This window comes from Chrysemys picta, chromosome 9, assembly GCF_011386835.1.
Source record: "Chrysemys picta bellii isolate R12L10 chromosome 9, ASM1138683v2, whole genome shotgun sequence".
In the NCBI taxonomy this organism is placed as follows: domain Eukaryota; kingdom Metazoa; phylum Chordata; order Testudines; family Emydidae; genus Chrysemys; species Chrysemys picta.
This window is the reverse complement of record NC_088799.1, coordinates 58,466,631-58,484,242: the sequence shown is the minus strand read 5'-3', so window position 1 is coordinate 58,484,242 and position 17,612 is coordinate 58,466,631. Positions and strand designations below refer to the sequence as shown.

Sequence of the window (17,612 nt, the reverse complement as noted above, 5' to 3'; positions counted from 1 at the left end):
ATTCTAATAAGGCCGTTGCTGGATCATTATATCTTAATGTTTAAATCCTGCTCTTTGTTTTGCTGTAACACATTCTTAGGTGCCACTTTATGTGCTTGACTTCAGTAGAGATTGACTGGAAATGATGAGCTAAAAGGAAAGTGTTTCTCTCCTTCCAAGCTATCTCTGTTTTTCTTCTTACCTCATTTTAAGTTCTGTGCCCTGGCAATCTCATTCTGGCAGCCTGGGCTGGGGAAATTTAATTAGATGGGGAAAATATAATGAGCTGGAACGGGGGATAGGCTTCAGGCAGCATGATAGGCAATGTAGGCTAGTGGATAGGGCACTGCCAGGCGAATTGGGTTCCATTCCTGACTTGGTCTCTGACCTGTTATATGGCCTTGAATGAGTCTGGCCTGCATCTCCCTTATTATCCCATGTTGATCTTGTCTATTTAGAGTGCAGGCTCCTTGGGTCATGGACTGTCTGCTATCATAACAAGAGAAAGCCTGGAGCATGGGGCCTGCCTGAACCAAAGACAGCAAAGCCAGGCCATGCTAGGAGTCAAAGTCAGGCCCTGTTATAGAGCAGACACTTCCTCACAAGTTCACTGACCAGTACATGAACATGGCAAAAAAGGGTTAAGCATTGCTAAAACACAGGCACTCCTAAGAGGTGCTAGGCACTGGGTATTCATGTAAACACATTCCAGAGTGCTAGCACAGGCACACCCCAACCTAGAGTTCTCAAGTAACAGCATAAACACAATTCTGGGTGATGGTACAGGAACACACCGACCCTGAGCCAGACAAGGATGGGAGGACAGGATAATGACGGGGATGTTTTGTTCGAACCAGCATGTTCAAGGTGTAGGGTAGGTAACTAACCACACGTAACTTGTTTGTATCATTGTATAAAAGAGAAATCACAGGAGGGGCATGTTTGTCCAGCTGAGGGAGCAGCAGAAAGTCCTGCTGCTGACTGAGCTGGTCCATTGATTGTGGGCACACGTGTTTGTGTGCCTGTAGCACTTACGGGGCACCAGGACCGTGCCTCAATGACAATAAATCTGGCTGAGCACCTTCACCAATGAACCGAGTCTGTGGTCTTTCTGGGTAGTACTATCGATGTCTGCAGACCAGGCTATCTGCAGGGCTGGTACAGCACACAGCGAGAGCATACACGCACGCCAACTGGACATCAGCTACTATGTGTTTGCACAGCACCTAGCACAACCAGGCTTCCGTTCACTAGTGTCTCTAGGCTCTGCTATAATAACAATTGTTAATATTACTTGGGGCTGGGTTTCCTTAGATCTATGGCACACAGAGCCCTGACTGTGTTCATTGGAGAAATGCCCTTTTTCTGCTTTATGTCTGCATTTAGACCATTTGCCACGTCTTTATCTTAAGGTTATTATTACTTGTTATTGGTATTATTGTAGTACCCAGGAGCCGCAGTGATGGACCAGGACCCTGTTGTGCTAGGCGCTGTACAAACACCGTATGAAAAGACAGCCTCTGCCACCAAAGAATTGACAATCTAAGCATCAGACAAGAGACAACAGATGGATGCAGACACCCCGCCGGGGGCCTGGAAGAAAACAATGACAATATTGGTCAGCATGCGAGGCAATGGTCTCAGCAAAACAGAACTTCAATGATCTGGGCCCAAGACCTCTCCCACTCTGAGACGAGGCTCATTGCCTACTACTGCACTCTTCCGCATGACAGAGTTGTCTTTCACAAGGGTAAAGCCTATGTGAGCTTTCTCAGGGTCTAGCCGAAAGGTATGGAGCTTGCTGGAGGGGAATCTGACAACCATCACAGACACTGCCAGGTCCCGTTCCACCTGCAAAGATCATGTCTTCAGCCAGCCTCACTCATAAAAGCACAGGAGCACATCAGGCATAATTCAACATTTCAAAAGTCCTCACATGGCTTTTCCCCGGGGGGAGAGAGAGAGAGAACCACACGACAGCTACTAAGCACCCCTTTAATGTATCTCAGCAAGATGTTCTGATACCACAGTGATGGACGAGATAAGAACCTGAATAAAGTTTCTCTGTTTTGAAAACTGCTCTGTAATGATTTCACAGTCCATTATGCATCCGTTGATGTTATCTGGTTAAGGTCAGATATACATATATTTAATTATGTAGCTTTTTAGTATAATTTAAATAAAAAAGATAACAAGCTTCTGTACAAATAAATCTCCCCCCTCACTCACCCCACTCCACACCATGCTATGGACTTGCATAATTAAAGATGTTCAGAGGTTTCCAGTACCTTTGTCTGACAAGTTTTCAATCAAGATGGGCTGTTTTTCTAAAAGCTCTGCCCTAGGAATTACCGTGGGGCAGGTCTCTGGCCTGTTTCACACAGGAGGTCAGACTAGATGATCCCAGTGGGCCCTTCTGGCCTTGGACTTGCTGAATCTATGAAGCATCCAGCATTGGCGACTGTTGGAAAAAGGATACTTGAGTAGAGGGACCATAGGTCTGGCCAATGTGGCTTTTCCTATGCACTTCTATTCTTCGTAATGTACTATATATCACAGGTAATCCATTCTGTACACAGGGGCAGAACCCCTCAACAGAGGCATCACCAGCTACCAAACCAAAGGCATTCTTATGTGTGGCTCAGTGCTTATTAATCACTTAAGGTTCATCTACACTGCGAAAACCCCCCACCAAAAAACATACTCTGCAGCAGCAAGTTTCAGATGATGACAGGGATGACAGGCTTACGCTATGGGGCTAAAAAAAGCAGGGTAGATGTTCCCGCATGGGCTGGAGCCAGGGCTTTGAGATCCTCCTCCCTCACTGGGTCTCAGAATCCAAGCAGGAATGTCTACACATTACTCTTTTTAATCCCACAGTGCAAACCCGAGTCAGTTGATCTGTACTTACAGACTCAAGAACATAAAAACGGACATACTGGGTCAGATCAATGGTCCATCTAGCCCAGTAGCCTGTCTCTGACAGTGGCCAATGCCAGGTGCTTCAGAGGGATTTAACAGGGCAATTATCATCCTCCAGTCCCAGCTTCTAGCAGTCAGAGGCTTAGTGCAGGGATAGTCAATTATTTTTCATCAAGGTCCAAATTTCTTGGTCAAAATATAATCAAGATCCAGGCTCCAGAGAAAATAATTTTAAAAAATAACAATGACAATAAGTAATTAAAAAGATTTTGGGGTCCATTCTGGGGTCCATTCTGGTTCAGATTTGGCCCGTAGTCCGTCTATTGACTATTGCTGGCTTAGAGACACCCAGAGCATGGGGTTACATCCCTGACTATCTTGGCTAACAGCCAGTGATAGACATATCCTCCACAAACTTATCTAATTCTTTTTTGAATCCCGTTATAGTTTTGGACTTCCCAACACCCCCCAGCAATGAGTCCCACAGGTTGTGGGAAGAAGTACTTCCTTATGTTTGTTTTAAACCTGCTGCCTATTAAATTTAGGTGAGCCCTGGCTCTTGTGTTATGTGAAGGGGTAAACAACACTTCCTTATTCACTTTCTCCACACCAGTCATGATTTCATAGACCTCTATCATATCCTTAGTTGCCTCTTTTTCAAACTGAAAAGTCCCAGGCTTTTTAATCTCTCGTTATATGGAAGCTGTTCTATACCCCTAAACATTTTTATTGCCCTTCTCTGTACCTTTTCCAAATTCTAATAAATCTTTTTTGAGATGGGGCCACCAGAACTGCACACAGTATTCAAGATGTGAGCATATTATGGATTTATATAGTGGCATTTAGATATTTTCTGTCTTATTTTCTACCCCTTTCCTAATGGTTACTACCATTCTGTTAGCTTTTTTGACTGCTGCTGCACACTGAATGGATGTTTTCAGAGAACTATCCATGATGACACCAAAGTCTCCTTCTTGAATGGTAACAGCTAATTTAGAGCCCATCATTTTGTATGTATAGTTGGGATTATGTTTTCCAAAGTGCATTACTTCACATTTATTAACACTAAATTTCATCTGCCATATGCTTGTCCAGTCACCCAGTTCTGTAAGATTCCTTTTTAACTCTTCACAGTCTGTTTTGGATTTAACTATCTTGATTAATTTAATATCCTCTGCAAACTTCGCCATATCAATGTTTAGCCCTTTTTCCACATCATTTATGAATCTGTTGAACAGCACTAGTTCCTGTACAGATACTTGGGGAACCCCATTATTTACCTCTTTCCATTCTGAAAACTGACCATTTATTATTACCCTTTGATTCTTATCTTTTAACCAGTTACTAATCAATGAGAGGTCCTCCCGTCTTATCCCATGACTGCTTACTTTGCTTCAGAGCCTTTGGTGAGGACCTTGTCAAAGGCTTTCTGAAAATTCAAGTTCACTAAATTCACTTGTCCACATGTTTGCTGATCCCCTCAAGGAATTAGAATAGATTGATGAGGCATGATTTTCCTTTACAAAGGCCATGTTGACTCTTCCCCAACAAATTATGTTAATCTGTGTGTCTGATGATTCTGTTGTTTACTATAATTTCAATTCATTTGCCTGGTAATGAAGTTAGGCTTATCAGCCTGTAGTTGCCAGGATTGCCTCTGAAGCATTTTTTAAAAAATCGGCATCACATTAGCTTCTGCCAGTAATCTGGTATGGAGGCTGATTTAAACAAAAGGTTACATACCACAGTTAGTAGTTCTACAATTTCATATTTGAATTCCTTCAGAACTCGGGTGAATCCCATCTGGTCCTGGTGACTTAGTACTGTTTAATTTATTAATTTGTTCCAAAACCTCCTCTACTGACACTTCAATCTGCGACAGTTCCTCTGATTTGTCGCATAAAAGGAATAGCTCAGATATGGGAATCTCCCTCACCTCCTCTGCAGTGAGGACCGATGCAAAGAATTCATTTAGCTTCTTGGCAACAGGCTTGTCTTCCTTGAGTGATCCTTTAGCATCTCAGTTGTCCAGTGGCCCTACTGATTGTCTGGCAAGCTTCCTGCTTCTGATGTACTAAAAAAAAATGCTGTTAGTTTTTGTTTCTTTTGCTAGTTGCTATTTTTTGGCCTGACTAATTATAGTTTTAAAGTTGATTTGCCAGAATTTATGCTGCTTTCTCTTTTTCTCAGTAGGATTTGACTTCCAATTTTAACCGCTCTTTTACTCTATTGTTTAGCCATGGTGGCATTTTTTTTTTTTGATTCTCATACTTTTTTGTTTATTTGAGGTATACATTTACTTTGAACTTCTATTATGGTGTTTTTAAAGTTTCCATGCAGCTTGCAAGCATTTCACTCTTGTGACTGTTCCTTTTATTTTCCATTTAATTAGCTTCCTCACTGTTTTGTAGTTCCCCTTTTTGAAGTTAAATGCTATTGTGGTAGGTTTTTTGGTATTTCCCCCCTATGTGGATGACTCCTTCTCGCATCCCCCTACTCGCTGCTGCTGGAGTGAGGGCTTTCAGTGCAGATGTAGCCTTAGGAAACCATGACACAATAGGGGTGGGATTTTCAATGGGGTCTAAAGGAAATGGGTGCCTGATTCCTTTAGGTCTCTTTGAGACTCTCACTTGAGGAGGTCATGCCTAGCACATGTCCCAAACACAATTCACTTCCAGAAGATGGGCCCCATGTCGCATTCTTGCTGATGGAAGTGCTGTGAAAACCTGTCAGGGGAAGGTAAAGTGCTTGATGCTTTCATCTCCTGTTTCTGATGTGAGTCAGGAAGGACCCCTTTGGGTAGCCCCCTTTCCCTGCCTTCAAGATCTCGTATGCCAGAAAAATTACACTGTGGTGCGATATGTTCTTCAGATGAATCAGCTAACCCCAGATTTCAGAATGAAATGAGGCCTGGTATCAATGCATGTGGAGATCAGTGGAAAAGGGCATTCCAACCACATAGCCAGGTGCCAATTGTACATCTGTGAACAAAGGGCTTTCAGAGAGAAAGGGGCAGACAGAGCAGAAGAGAAAGCCAGAGAGCAGGATGATGAATCAATTAATATAGCATCTTGGGAATGCCCCTGTTCCTAAGGCTAAGATGGTGTTTTCACCCAAAGCCCCTACAGAGGGTTACAGAGAAGGAATGCGCTTTTGTCACCTCAAATATTGGGGAAGAGTCATGCATCAGTCAGCAAACTCTCATTAAAACAAGGGCATCAACAAAACACAGGACAGCCAGGATTTTTCTTTCTCCCCTGTTCTCTGATACCATTTCTACCCTGCCCCCTTCTTCCACAGGGCCTTCTTGGATTTTCCCCCACCAGCCTGGTGTTGACAGGTATCTCCTTACTATGCTCCAGGGCTTACAATCTATCAAAGTTCATATTGCATATAGCATGGGTGAAATCTGACATCAGTGGAGCAAGGATTTCATCCCATGGAGCTAATCTGGAGTGCAACCTCAGAAACAGACCAGATAGTTAGCAAAAGATGATAACAGAACCCATTACTCTAACCCCAAAATAACCGCAAAATTCTGGAGCAGGGAAGGGAATAAAAACCAACCAACTGTTGTTATAAAACAGTTATTGAAACAACTATCTTTTCACAGGTGATGGCAACACATAAAGCAGGTTCTGAAAAGCAAGTGGCTCCCTTTCCCCATAGGGAAACCCCCAATTTTGCTAGTATATTTCTCATACATTTGCTGCAGCATATTATAGCTTTGTGTAATGTATGCAAAACTGGACTGATCTTGCGTGACGCAGAAGACAGAGCATGAAAGAGAGACATTTCCATAATAAATTAGTGTTCTAATTTACAATGTACTTACTTACAATGTACATTCAATGTTTCCAGCTTCATGTCAGATATATACATATACTAGAGAGAAAGTCACCCCCTTAGTTTGTCTGTCACTAAAGCTGTATGAGAAATGTGAGTCGATCAGGTCTCAGGAACCACACAGAGCCTTTCCCTTATTTTGGCTTTGTGTGGGTTTCACATACCTTATGTTTTCCTTAAGTTTCAGGTTCAGATGGACCCACAAACTCACACTAAAACTCAGTCAAAACCATAGGCCTCTGCTGGTTTCTATTGCAGGTGGGCCTGAACCAAAAGGCTGTATCTAAATTCACAGGTCAAACTATCTCTATTGGCCACTTAGCCAAGTCCAATCACCCGGGGCAGTGAACTTCCAACTGCGGGGCTGCTGTTCAGAGGTGAAGGTTCATGGAGCTAGGGTTTTGGTTTCAGCCTAATTCCAGAGTCTGATCTTACTGGTTTTATGTATATAACACTTCAGTGGAGTCAATCTTGATTCACACCACTACAAGTGAGTCCAGAATCAGACCCCCTGCACGTGGATAAACATATGGGAAATCTCCCTGTACACTAATGTCTTCTTTCCAGCTCCAGCATCATTAGCTAGAGGACAAGCACTTGAGGGCGTAATTCATAGCTATAGAAAGTCGTGATCTTAGTGTCATCAGTCTTTGGGTACGGCTCCCCACTGGGGTCATCGCTAAGCTCTGTGTGCTCTGGGAGCCCATGCTGCTCTTGGCTCACAGGTAGGTACTCATGCTGTTCTACATCACTCTGACCCAACCTTGACAAGTCTGCTTTGCTGTCCTTCATTGTCTTATCGGCAGTGTGACTGTACAAGTGCCTGGGAAAAGGAGCAAGGTAGTTTTGTGTTTCTTCATTGACCTGCAGTTTCACAGAGCTGAGAGGAATATCAACCCAGTCCATAGGTGGCCACCCTCTACTCTTGCCATCAGTGTTCTTTTTAAGGTCCCTGAGGCTGCAGGTTGGTGGTGAAACACTGCAGGTTTCTGATACTGGAGATGAGCACTTGCAATAAACCTGGAGGTGCAGAGGAATTTGAATCTCTGAGCAAGGCCGGTAGTCCCTGTCACTCATATAACCATCTCTGGCCAGTGCTGCTGACACTGGAGGTAGCTGCTCAGAAAACACCAACTGGCCCATGGGAAGCTGGGCCTCCAGAGCTGTCCTGTAGTTCCCTTCACCTGCATATCCATCCTTCATCTGTCCTGCTGATGACAAGGGGGCTTCAGAGTCTACAGTTCCAGCAAACTCCAGCTGGCCCGAGGAACTGGAAGAGACCACGTTTTCACAGTAGCCTGGACCAAACCCATTAGCACAGTAACCTTCCTCCTTCCAGGCCTGGCAGTCTTCCGGAAGTAGCTGGATTTGGAGTCTTTCTTGCTCCACTGGGGAGTTACCATTGGAGGCAAGCCCAGCCACTGAGATCAGCGTGATAGAGGCACCCTCGAGGTCATGGGCAAGTGATTTGTTCCAGAGGTTCACATTTAGCTCTTCATTCAGAATAGCCTGCCAAAAATGAACAACAAATCAATACAAAGCAATAACAGAGACTCACATATGATGGCAATGAGCACCACAGACATGTGCTTCAACACATGAATAAACTACAGTATCTCCAACTGTGGAGAACTGCACCCCGAAGCCCCACAACCGTGAGGAACTGCCCAGTGAAATCATAAACCACAAGAGAAACCTTCTGGAGTGGTTTGTTTGCTAAAGTGATTCTCTCATGGTTGACACCAGTAACAGCCACAGCAATTCATTCCCATTCCCCTGTTCCTAGTTACTACACATGTATCAGTTTCAGCTGAAACGACTCTACTTTCCAGCATAAACTTATGACTGCAACAATAACTTCCAGTACATAAACTGGCAGGGAATAGGAAAACAATCTGACACTACCCTCTGTAAAGGACTGTCTCAAAATGAGACACGAGTGAAACTGTCTCCCTGCCTAGTCATTTATACCACTCTCGTCACTAACATATCGTAAGAACGGCCATACTGGGTCAGACCAATGGTCCATCTAGCCCTGTGTCCTGTCTTCTGACAGTGGCCAGTGCCAGGTGCTTCAGAGGGAATGTTCAGAACAGGGCAATTATTGAGTGATCCATCCCTGTCATCCAGCATGGGTGCAGTTTGAGGAGGGGGTATTGCCCCCCCGCCCCCAACTGCAAGCCTCGGGGCAGAATTTGCCCCCCACGCCAGGCCCTGTTGTCCTAGCTGGAGCTGCCCCCTCCCCCGCAATATAGACATCAAACTACACCTATGTCCAGTTCCAGCAGTCAGAGGCTAAGACACACGAAGAGCATGGGTTTTTTAAATTTAACTATATATGGAAATATACCTATCTCCTAGAACTGGAAGGGACCCTGAAAGGTCATCAAGTCCAGCCCCCTGCCTTCACTAGCAGGACCAAGTACTGATTTTGCCCCAAATCCCTAAGTGGCCCCCTCAAGTATTGAACTCACAACTTTAGCATGCCAATGCTCAAACCACTGAGCTATCCCTCCCCACATCATCTCTACCCATCATGGCTAATAGCCACTGATGAATCTATCCTCCATGAACTTACTAATTCTATTTTTGAACCCCATTATAATCTTGGCCTTCACAATATCCCCTGGCAATAAGTTCCACAGGTTGACTGTGCGTTGTGAAGAAGTACTTCCTTTTGTTTGTTATAAACCTGCTGCCTATTAGTTTCGTTGGGTGACCCCTGCTTCTTGTGTTATGTGAAGGGGTGAATAACACTTCCTTATTCACTTTCTCCACACCAGTCATGATTTTATAGACCTCTATCATATCCCCCCCTTAGTCATCTCTTCTCTGAGCTGAAAAGTCCCAGTCTTACTAACCTCTCCTCATATGGAAGCTGTTCCATACCCCTAATCATTTTTGTTGCCATTCTCTCTACCTTTTCCAATTCTAATTTTTTTTTTAGAAGGGGCAACCAGAACTGCATACAGTATTCGAGGTATAGACGTACCATGGATTTATATAGCGGCATTATAATAGTTTCTGTCTTATTATCTACCCCTTTCTTAATGGTTCCTAACATTCTGTTTGCTTTTTTGACTGCCGCTGCACATTGGGCAGATGTTTTCAGAGAACTATCCACAATGACTCCAAGATCTCCTTCTTGAGTGGTAACAGCTAATTTAGAGCCCATCATTTTGTATGTATAGTTGGGATTATGTTTTCCAATATGGATGTTTTCCAATGAACAAATGGATATAAACTGGCCATCAGGAAGTTTAGACTTGAAATTTGACAAAGATTTCTAACCATCAGAGGAGTGAAGTTCTGGAACAGCCTTCTAAGGGGAGCAGTGGGGGTAAAAGACATACAGTAACTCCTCACTTAACGTTGTAGTTATGTTCCTGAAAAATGCGACTTTAAGCGAAACGATGTTAAGCAAATCCAGTTTCCCCATAAGAATTAATGTAAATGAGGGGGTTAGGTTCCAGGGGAAAATTTTTCACCAGACAAAAGACTATATTATATATATATATACACACACAGTATAAGTTTTAAACAAACAATTTAATACTGGTACACAGTGATGATGATTGTGATGCTTGGTTGAGGTGGAGGAGTCAGAGCGTGGGATATTTCCCTTACTGCTAAATGATGAACTAATAATTGGCTGAGCCCTCAAGGGTTAACTCTCACTCTACAAGGCAGCAGAAATGGAGGGAGGGGGTATGTGCGAGAGAGATATGCGCATTTCCCCTTTAAGTGCACTGCCTTGTTAATTAGATCAGCCTGCTGAGACCAGCTGCTGCAAGCTCCCTCTGTCCTGAGCCCTGGTGTGTCCCCCCTGCTCTATGGAAGATGGGGTAAGCGGGGTGCAGGAGCAGGGGGGAGGGGGAAACCCTGACATTAGCTCCCCACTTTCTTCCCTCCCCCCTGCACAGCAAGCAGGAGTCTCAAGGAGCAGCACATGGCAGTGGGGGGAGGGCAGCTGCAATTGCTAGCCTGCTGGGTGGCTGCAGCAGAGGGAACTTAGGGGAGCAGGGAGCTGATATGGGGGTTGCCGGTCCACCCTGGTTCCAAGCCCCCACCAGCTAGCTACAATGGGCTGCTCTTCCTGCAAGCAGTAGACAAAGCAGGCGGCTGCCAAACGACGTTAGAAGGGAGCATTGCACAACTTTAAATGAGCATGTTCCCTAATTGATCAGCAACGAAACAACGTTAACTGGGACAACTTTAAGTGAGGAGTTACTGTATCTGGCTTCAAGACTAACCTTGATAAGTTTATGGAGGTGATGATATGATGGGATAGCCTAATTTTGGAAATTAATTGATCTGACTATTAGCGGTAAATATGCCCAATGGCCTGAGATGGGATGTTAGATGGGGTGGGATCTGAGTTACTTCAGAGAATTCTTTCCTGGGTGTCTGGCTGGTGAGTCTTGCCCACATGCTCAGGGTTTAGCTGATCGCCATATTTGGGGTCGGGAAGGAATTTTCCTCCAGGGTAGATTGGCAGAGGCCCTGGGGTTTTTTTGCCTTCCTCTGCAGCATGGGGCATGGATCACTTGCTAGAGGATTCGCACCTTGAAAACTTTAAACCATGATTTGAGGACTTCAATGGCTCAGACATAGGTTAGGGGTTTGTTGTGGGAGTGGGTGGGTGAGATTCTGCGGCCTGCATTGTGCAGGAGGTCAGACTAGATATTCATAATGGTCCCTTCTGACCTTAAAGTCTATGACTCTATGACTCTATGATTACTTTGCATTTATCAACATTGAATGTCATCTGCCATTTTGTTGGCCATGGTGAGTGATAAACAAAAGCAATAGTATTTTTCAATTCACTTCATACAAGTACTGTAGTGCAATCTCTACCATACAATTTACAAATGTTTAACGTAAGTAGTTAGCACTAGGGCTGTCAACTAATCACAGATAATTCAACCAATTAACTCAGAACAAATTAATCCAATTAAAAATTAATTGTGATTAATCACAATTTTAATCACACTGTTAAACAATAATAGAATACCAATTGAAATTTAGTATAAATATTTTTGGATGGTTTTTTACATTTTGAAATATATTGATTTCAATTACAGCACAGAATACAGTGCTCACTTTATATAATTATTTTTATTACAAATTTTTGCACTGTAGAAAAACCAAAAGATAGTGCAACCTTCAAACCAAAGCATGAAGAGGCATACAAATGTTTAGCATATCTGGCACGTAAATACCTTGCAATGCCAGCTGCAACAGTGCCATGCGAACACCTGTTTTCACTTTCAGGTGACATTGTAAATAAGTATCAGGCAGCATTACCTCCTGTAAATGTAAACAAACTTGTTTGTTTTAGCGATTGTCTGAACAAGAAGTAGGACTGAGTGGACTTGTAGGCTTTAAAGTTTTAGACTGTTTTGTTTTTGAGTGCAGTTATGTAACAAAAAAATCTAGATTTGTAAATTTCACTTTCATGATAAAGAGATTGCACTACAGTACTTGCATGAGGTGAATTGAAAAAATAGTATTTCTTTTGTTTATCTTTTTACAGTGAAAATATTTGTAATCAAGAATAATAATACAAAGTGAGCACTGTACACTTTGTATTCTGTGTTGCAATTGAAATCAATATATATTTGAAAATGTAGAAAAAACATCCAAAATATTTATAATACATTTCAGTTGGTATTTTATTATTATTTAACAGTGTGATTAAAACTGTGATTAATTGTGATTAACTTTTTTATATGAGTTAATTTGTTTTGAGTTAATCGCTTGAGTTAACTGCGATTAATTGACAGCCCTACTTAGAAAATATCTCAGCTCCACCCTCTTTGTTATTCTCCATTCTTCCCCTCTTGTCTCATTCCCGAAACTCCCTCCAGTGCTCTCCGTTAGGTATTTCATTCACTCAACGATTCCCTAGTCAATCACTGTTCATCCCTACCAAACATATCCGTGTGAACTCACAGCCCAGCAGAGCGACCCAAGAGCTGCCAGTTCCAGAACAGGAGGCATGCTCTGTAAGAATTAGAGGGCTTGGGATGTCCAGCCAGTGCACAGCCTAGCTGCTGCATGGCCTCGGCAGTGTAACAATACAGTGCCATTTACTGACTCTTGACAGGAGTTGTTGCTCACTCACCAGTGTTTTGGGGAAGGGCATTTTCGAGATGCTTGAATACATGTAGAGCTTGAGGAAATAGAAGCAAACGGCGCTCAGCAGAAGCAGCATGAAGAGGGCAACCAGAACAAGAACAAGGTCCCAGAGGAAATCTGAAAAGAATTAAGAACAGTTCAAGCGGGGGGAGGGAGAAATGCTCACACTGAGCCACCTTTCGGGGCCTGATCACTCGGACTGCTACACGCCACATGGGTGTCTTACCAAGCAGTGTGAGTTACCCCCGTCACTTACAGCAAAGGAGGTGCTACTCTGCGCCCCCTCATTAGCCAGCTGGGGCGTGGTCACTGACTGAAAGGGTGCCCTTGCTGCACCATGGGCTGTAGAGAATGAGGGGAGAGGGAGAACTGCACTCCCCCTGCTCCTCATTATTTTAACACTGGACTTGTACTAGTCCACTGATATCCAGGTTTTCTGAGCAGATGTAGCAAAGTGTGCCTCCTACCCCATCTCCAATGAGGGCCACTGGTCCAAAGCAGCTGTAGTGGCTGAGCCACTGGCAAATCCTTCATGATAGCTGTGCTCCTCTTGGAGCCTGCAAGTCACTCTTGCATCATGCAGACTTTGCTCTCCTTTGCTAGAGGATGGTGTGGACTGCACCCTCAGCAAGTTTGCAGATGACACTAAACTGGGAGGAGTGGTAGATATGCTGAAGGGTAGGGATAGGATACAGAGAGACCTAGACAAATTAGAGGATTGGGCCAAAAGAAATCTGATGGGGTTCAACAAGGACAAGTGCAGAGTCCTACATTTAGGACGGAAGAATCCCATGCACTGCTACAGACTAGGGACAGAATGGCTAGGCAGCAGTTCTGCAGAGAAGGACCTAGGGGTTACAGTGGACCAGAAGCTGGATATGAGTCGACAGTGTGCCCTTGTTGCCAAGAAGGCTAATGGCATTTTGGGCTGTATAAGTATGGGCATTGCCAGCAGATCAAGGGACGTGATCATTCCCCTCTATTCGACATTGGAGAGGCCTCATCTGGAGTACTGTGTTCAGTTTTGGGCCCCACACTACAAGAAGGATGTGGAAAAATTGGAAAGAGTCCCGTGGAGGGCAACAAAAATGATTAGGGACCTGGAGCACATGTCTTATGAGGAGAGGCTGAGGGAACTGGGATTGTTTAGTCTGCAGAAGAGAAGAATGAGGCGGGATTTGATAGCTGCTTTCAACTACCTGAAAGGGGGTTCCAAAGAGGATGGATCTAGACTGTTCTCAGTGGTACCAGATGACAGAACAAGGAGTAATGGTCTCAAGTTGTAGTGGGGGAGGTTTAGGTTGGATATTAGGAAAAACTTTTTCACTAGGAGGGTGGTGAAGCACTGGAATGGGTTACCTAGGGAGGTGGTGGATTCTCCTTCCTCAGAGGTTTTTAAGGTCAGGCTTGACAAAATCCTGGCTGGGATGATTTAGTTGGGGATTGGTCCTGCTTTGAGCAGAGGGTTGGACTAGATGACATCCTCAGGTCCCTTCCAACCCTGAAATTCTATTATTTTATTTGTTCTCCTACCGGAACATGCCCACAGCTGGGTCTTGTTCAATGGCCAGACATGCTACAGGGTGGGTGGGAGGACGTTAGCACCTGAGTGCTATTTGCAATCCAGGTAAGAGGGGCACAACATGCCATCTGTAGTTAACTCTTTATCATCTCTAAATGGCTACCCTCAGAAACAACATGGTTTGGAATGCTTAGCAAACCTCCAGCCATGTTACATTGTGGGAGCATAGGCGTGCGCACGGGGTGTGCCGGGTGTGCCCAGGCACACCCTAATGCAGGGGTGGGCAAATGGCCCCACTCTCCCAGCACGGCAAGCTGCGGGGTCTGCGCTCCCAGGCCGCAGCGTGTGACCAAGCACAGCAAGTCGCCGGTCCCTCCCCCGCATTGACCCCTCCCCTGGAGCCATGCTGCCGCACGCACAGTGCTCTGGGGGCCGGGACTGCGCGTTCCCGTGGGACAGTGTTTGGCTCCGCGGGGAGGCAGACATGCTCCCCGCTCATCCGGAGCCATGCCGCTGCACACGCAGCATTCTGAGGGGCGGGCTGCCCGCTCCCGCGGGGCAGCATGTCTGGCTCTGCGTGAAGCCAAACATGTTGCTAGGAGCCTCATGGTAAGGGGTCCAGGGCCGGGGGGGTTGGATAAGGGGGGGCAGTCAGGGGACAGGGAGCAGGGTGGGTTGGATAGTGGGTGGGATCCCAGGGAGGTGGTTAGGGGTGGGGGGTCTCTGGAGGGGGCAGTCAGGGAGCATGGGGGGGTTGGATGGGGCATGGGAATCCCGGGGTTTGTCAGGGGGCAGGGGGTGGATAGGGGTCAGGGCAGTCAGGGGACAGGGAGCAAGGAGGGTCCTGGGGGGGCAGTTAGGGTGGGAGGTCTCTGGAGAGGGTGGTCAGGGGACAAGGAGCTGGGGGGGGGGGTTGGATGAGTTGGGAGTTCTGGGGGGCGGCCTGTCAGGAGGCAGGGGTGTGGAGAGGGGTTGGGGCAGGCAGGGAGCAGGGCGGGTTGTATGGGTCGGGAGTTCTGGGGATCCTGTCGGGGGCGGGGAGTGGTTGGATGGGGCGAGGGAGTCCTGGGGGTCTGTCTGGGGGCGGGGGTGTGGATAAGGGTCATGGCAGTCAGGGGACAGATAGGGCATAGAGTCCTAGGGGGGCACTCAGGGGACAAGAAGCAGGGAGGCTTAGATAGGGGGTGGGGTCCTGGGGGGCAGTTAGGGGTAGGGGTCCCAGGAGGGGGTAGTCAGGGGACAAGGAGCAGGGGGGAAGTCAGGGGGTGGGAAGTAGGAGGGAGTGGATGGGGGCAGGGTGGGGGCAGGCTCCCTGGGTGCACACCCTAATGAAATGTGCTGCGCATACCTATGCGTGGGAGCAATGACTCTCTATGCTCATGGGGCTCTGCAGATTCAACAAATTCAATCACACAGCCTATCAGGTCACCCTCCTCTCACAGACAGGGCCGGCTCCAGGCACCAGCCGAGCAAGCTGGTGCTTGGGGCGGCAGATTGAACAAGGTGGCATTCGGCCCAATCCTAGGGTGGCATGGCTGCTTTTTTTTTGTTTGATTGGTTTTTTTTTGTTCCACTCCGGCCGCCCTGTAGGGGGTGGCAGCGCGGAGGACTGGAGCACCCTGCAGCAAGCCTGGCAGAGCAGTCCTCGACCTTCCCTCCGCGCTGACTGGAGCGGAGCCCTCCCGGCAGGCGGTGCGGCACGGTGGGAGGGGACGCGTGGTAGCGCCCCGCTGTAGCCCTGGACACCCCCCTTCTCTCTCTCTCTCCCACCCGCTCCCTCTCCCTCCCCTCTGCTAGGTTCCCCCTGCACCCGCGCTCCGGCCACGCCGCAGGTATTTTTTTGCTTTGCCGTTCTGGCCGCCCCATTTTTTTTTTTTTGCTTGGGGCAGCCAAAAAGCCAGAGCCGGCCCTGCTCACAGACTCAATTCTCCGTCTCTGTTGTACTTGATGGCCATGGCCCTGACCAATCAATCCATCCCCAGATCTAAACCAGAAGTCTGAACAGGGAATACAGCAGTGGCACTGCCCTGGAGCTGTCTTACCTGCTGGACTGTCTGGAGTCTTGATACATTGCACAGACACCTTGCTTTGCTGTCTGACCACACGGGCTGTGACACAATAATCGGTATTTGGTTTCAGATACTCAAATGTGTGCGAAGTTATCTTGCCCTCTGGCTGAAAGGACACCTTAAGGAGAGACAGAGACATTGCCATGATAGCACCTGCCTAACAACTGCATCATGGAGCAAAAATTCACTCATGTTACCTTCATGACATAGGAGCTGGAGAAGGGATATGCCACTGCTTCCGGGAGCCACTTGAGGTAAGTGCCGCTCAGACCCTGCACCCCCTGAGCCTCTCCCCATGCCCCAACCCCCTGCCCCAGCCCTGATCCCCCTCCCGCTCTCCAAACCCCTTGATCCCAGCCCGGAGCACCCTCCTGCACCCCAAACTCCTCATCCACAGCCCCACCCCAGAGCCAACAACCCCATCCAGAACCTGCACCCCTACCCCAGCCCTAATCCCCCTTCTGCCCTCCGAACTCCTCGGTCACAGCCCAGAGCACCCTCTTACACCCCAAACTCCTCACCCCAGCCCCACCCCAGAGCCTGCACCACCTCCCACACCCCAACCCCAATTTTGTGAGCATTCAAAGCCCGCCATATAATTTCTAGTCCCTGATGTGGCCCTCAGGCCAAAAAGTTTGCCCACCCCTGGTCTAAAACCTCCCCAATGGATAATTCCGCAATAACATGGCTGTGGGATCAGTTTCTTCCTTTGAAGAAATAGGTAGTGGCTGATTTATGCATGTTAATATCCCATGTGCATTTTTATCTTAGCTAATGTAATTTCAGTCATTTTTCTTATTGATGAACACAGTAGCCCAATGTCTAATGCTTTCTGGAACGTTGTTGAGCTGTTAGTTTCAGTATCTTGTAGCAAGGAATCCGTTGTGTTCATTATGCAAAAAAAACATTTATTTATGTCAGTTTGAAACTTGCTGCCTTTTCATTCCACTTAGTGTCCCCTTTGCATTCGGAGAAAGAGAAAATAGAAGTGTCTGATTTACCAGTCCCTCACATTCATTACTTTATATATCTCTGTCACACCCTCTCTTCCTCAACTCTTCTCTGACTTAACTACTCTTGCTCTGTCAGTCTCTCTTCATTGCCTTTCTCTGGATCTTTCCTGCCTCTGCATT

The 17,612-nt window shown here is 46.4% G+C and overlaps 1 protein-coding gene across 1 annotated transcript in view; it reads right to left on the bottom strand.

Moving 5' to 3' along the window:
- Nucleotides 1–6,695: 6,695 nt before the first annotated feature.
- The window catches only part of LOC101945205 (interleukin-20 receptor subunit alpha-like), a 31,811-nt gene continuing 20,894 nt past the window's right edge, over nucleotides 6,696–17,612 (bottom strand). The window contains exons 6-8 of the mRNA XM_065556293.1: nucleotides 16,453–16,597; nucleotides 12,875–13,005; nucleotides 6,696–8,256 (exon numbers count right to left, since the gene is read on the bottom strand). Of these exons, the coding sequence (XP_065412365.1) occupies nucleotides 7,330–8,256; nucleotides 12,875–13,005; nucleotides 16,453–16,597 (1,203 nt within the window). The 3' untranslated portion in view covers nucleotides 6,696–7,329. The remainder of the gene's footprint in view (nucleotides 8,257–12,874; nucleotides 13,006–16,452; nucleotides 16,598–17,612) is intronic.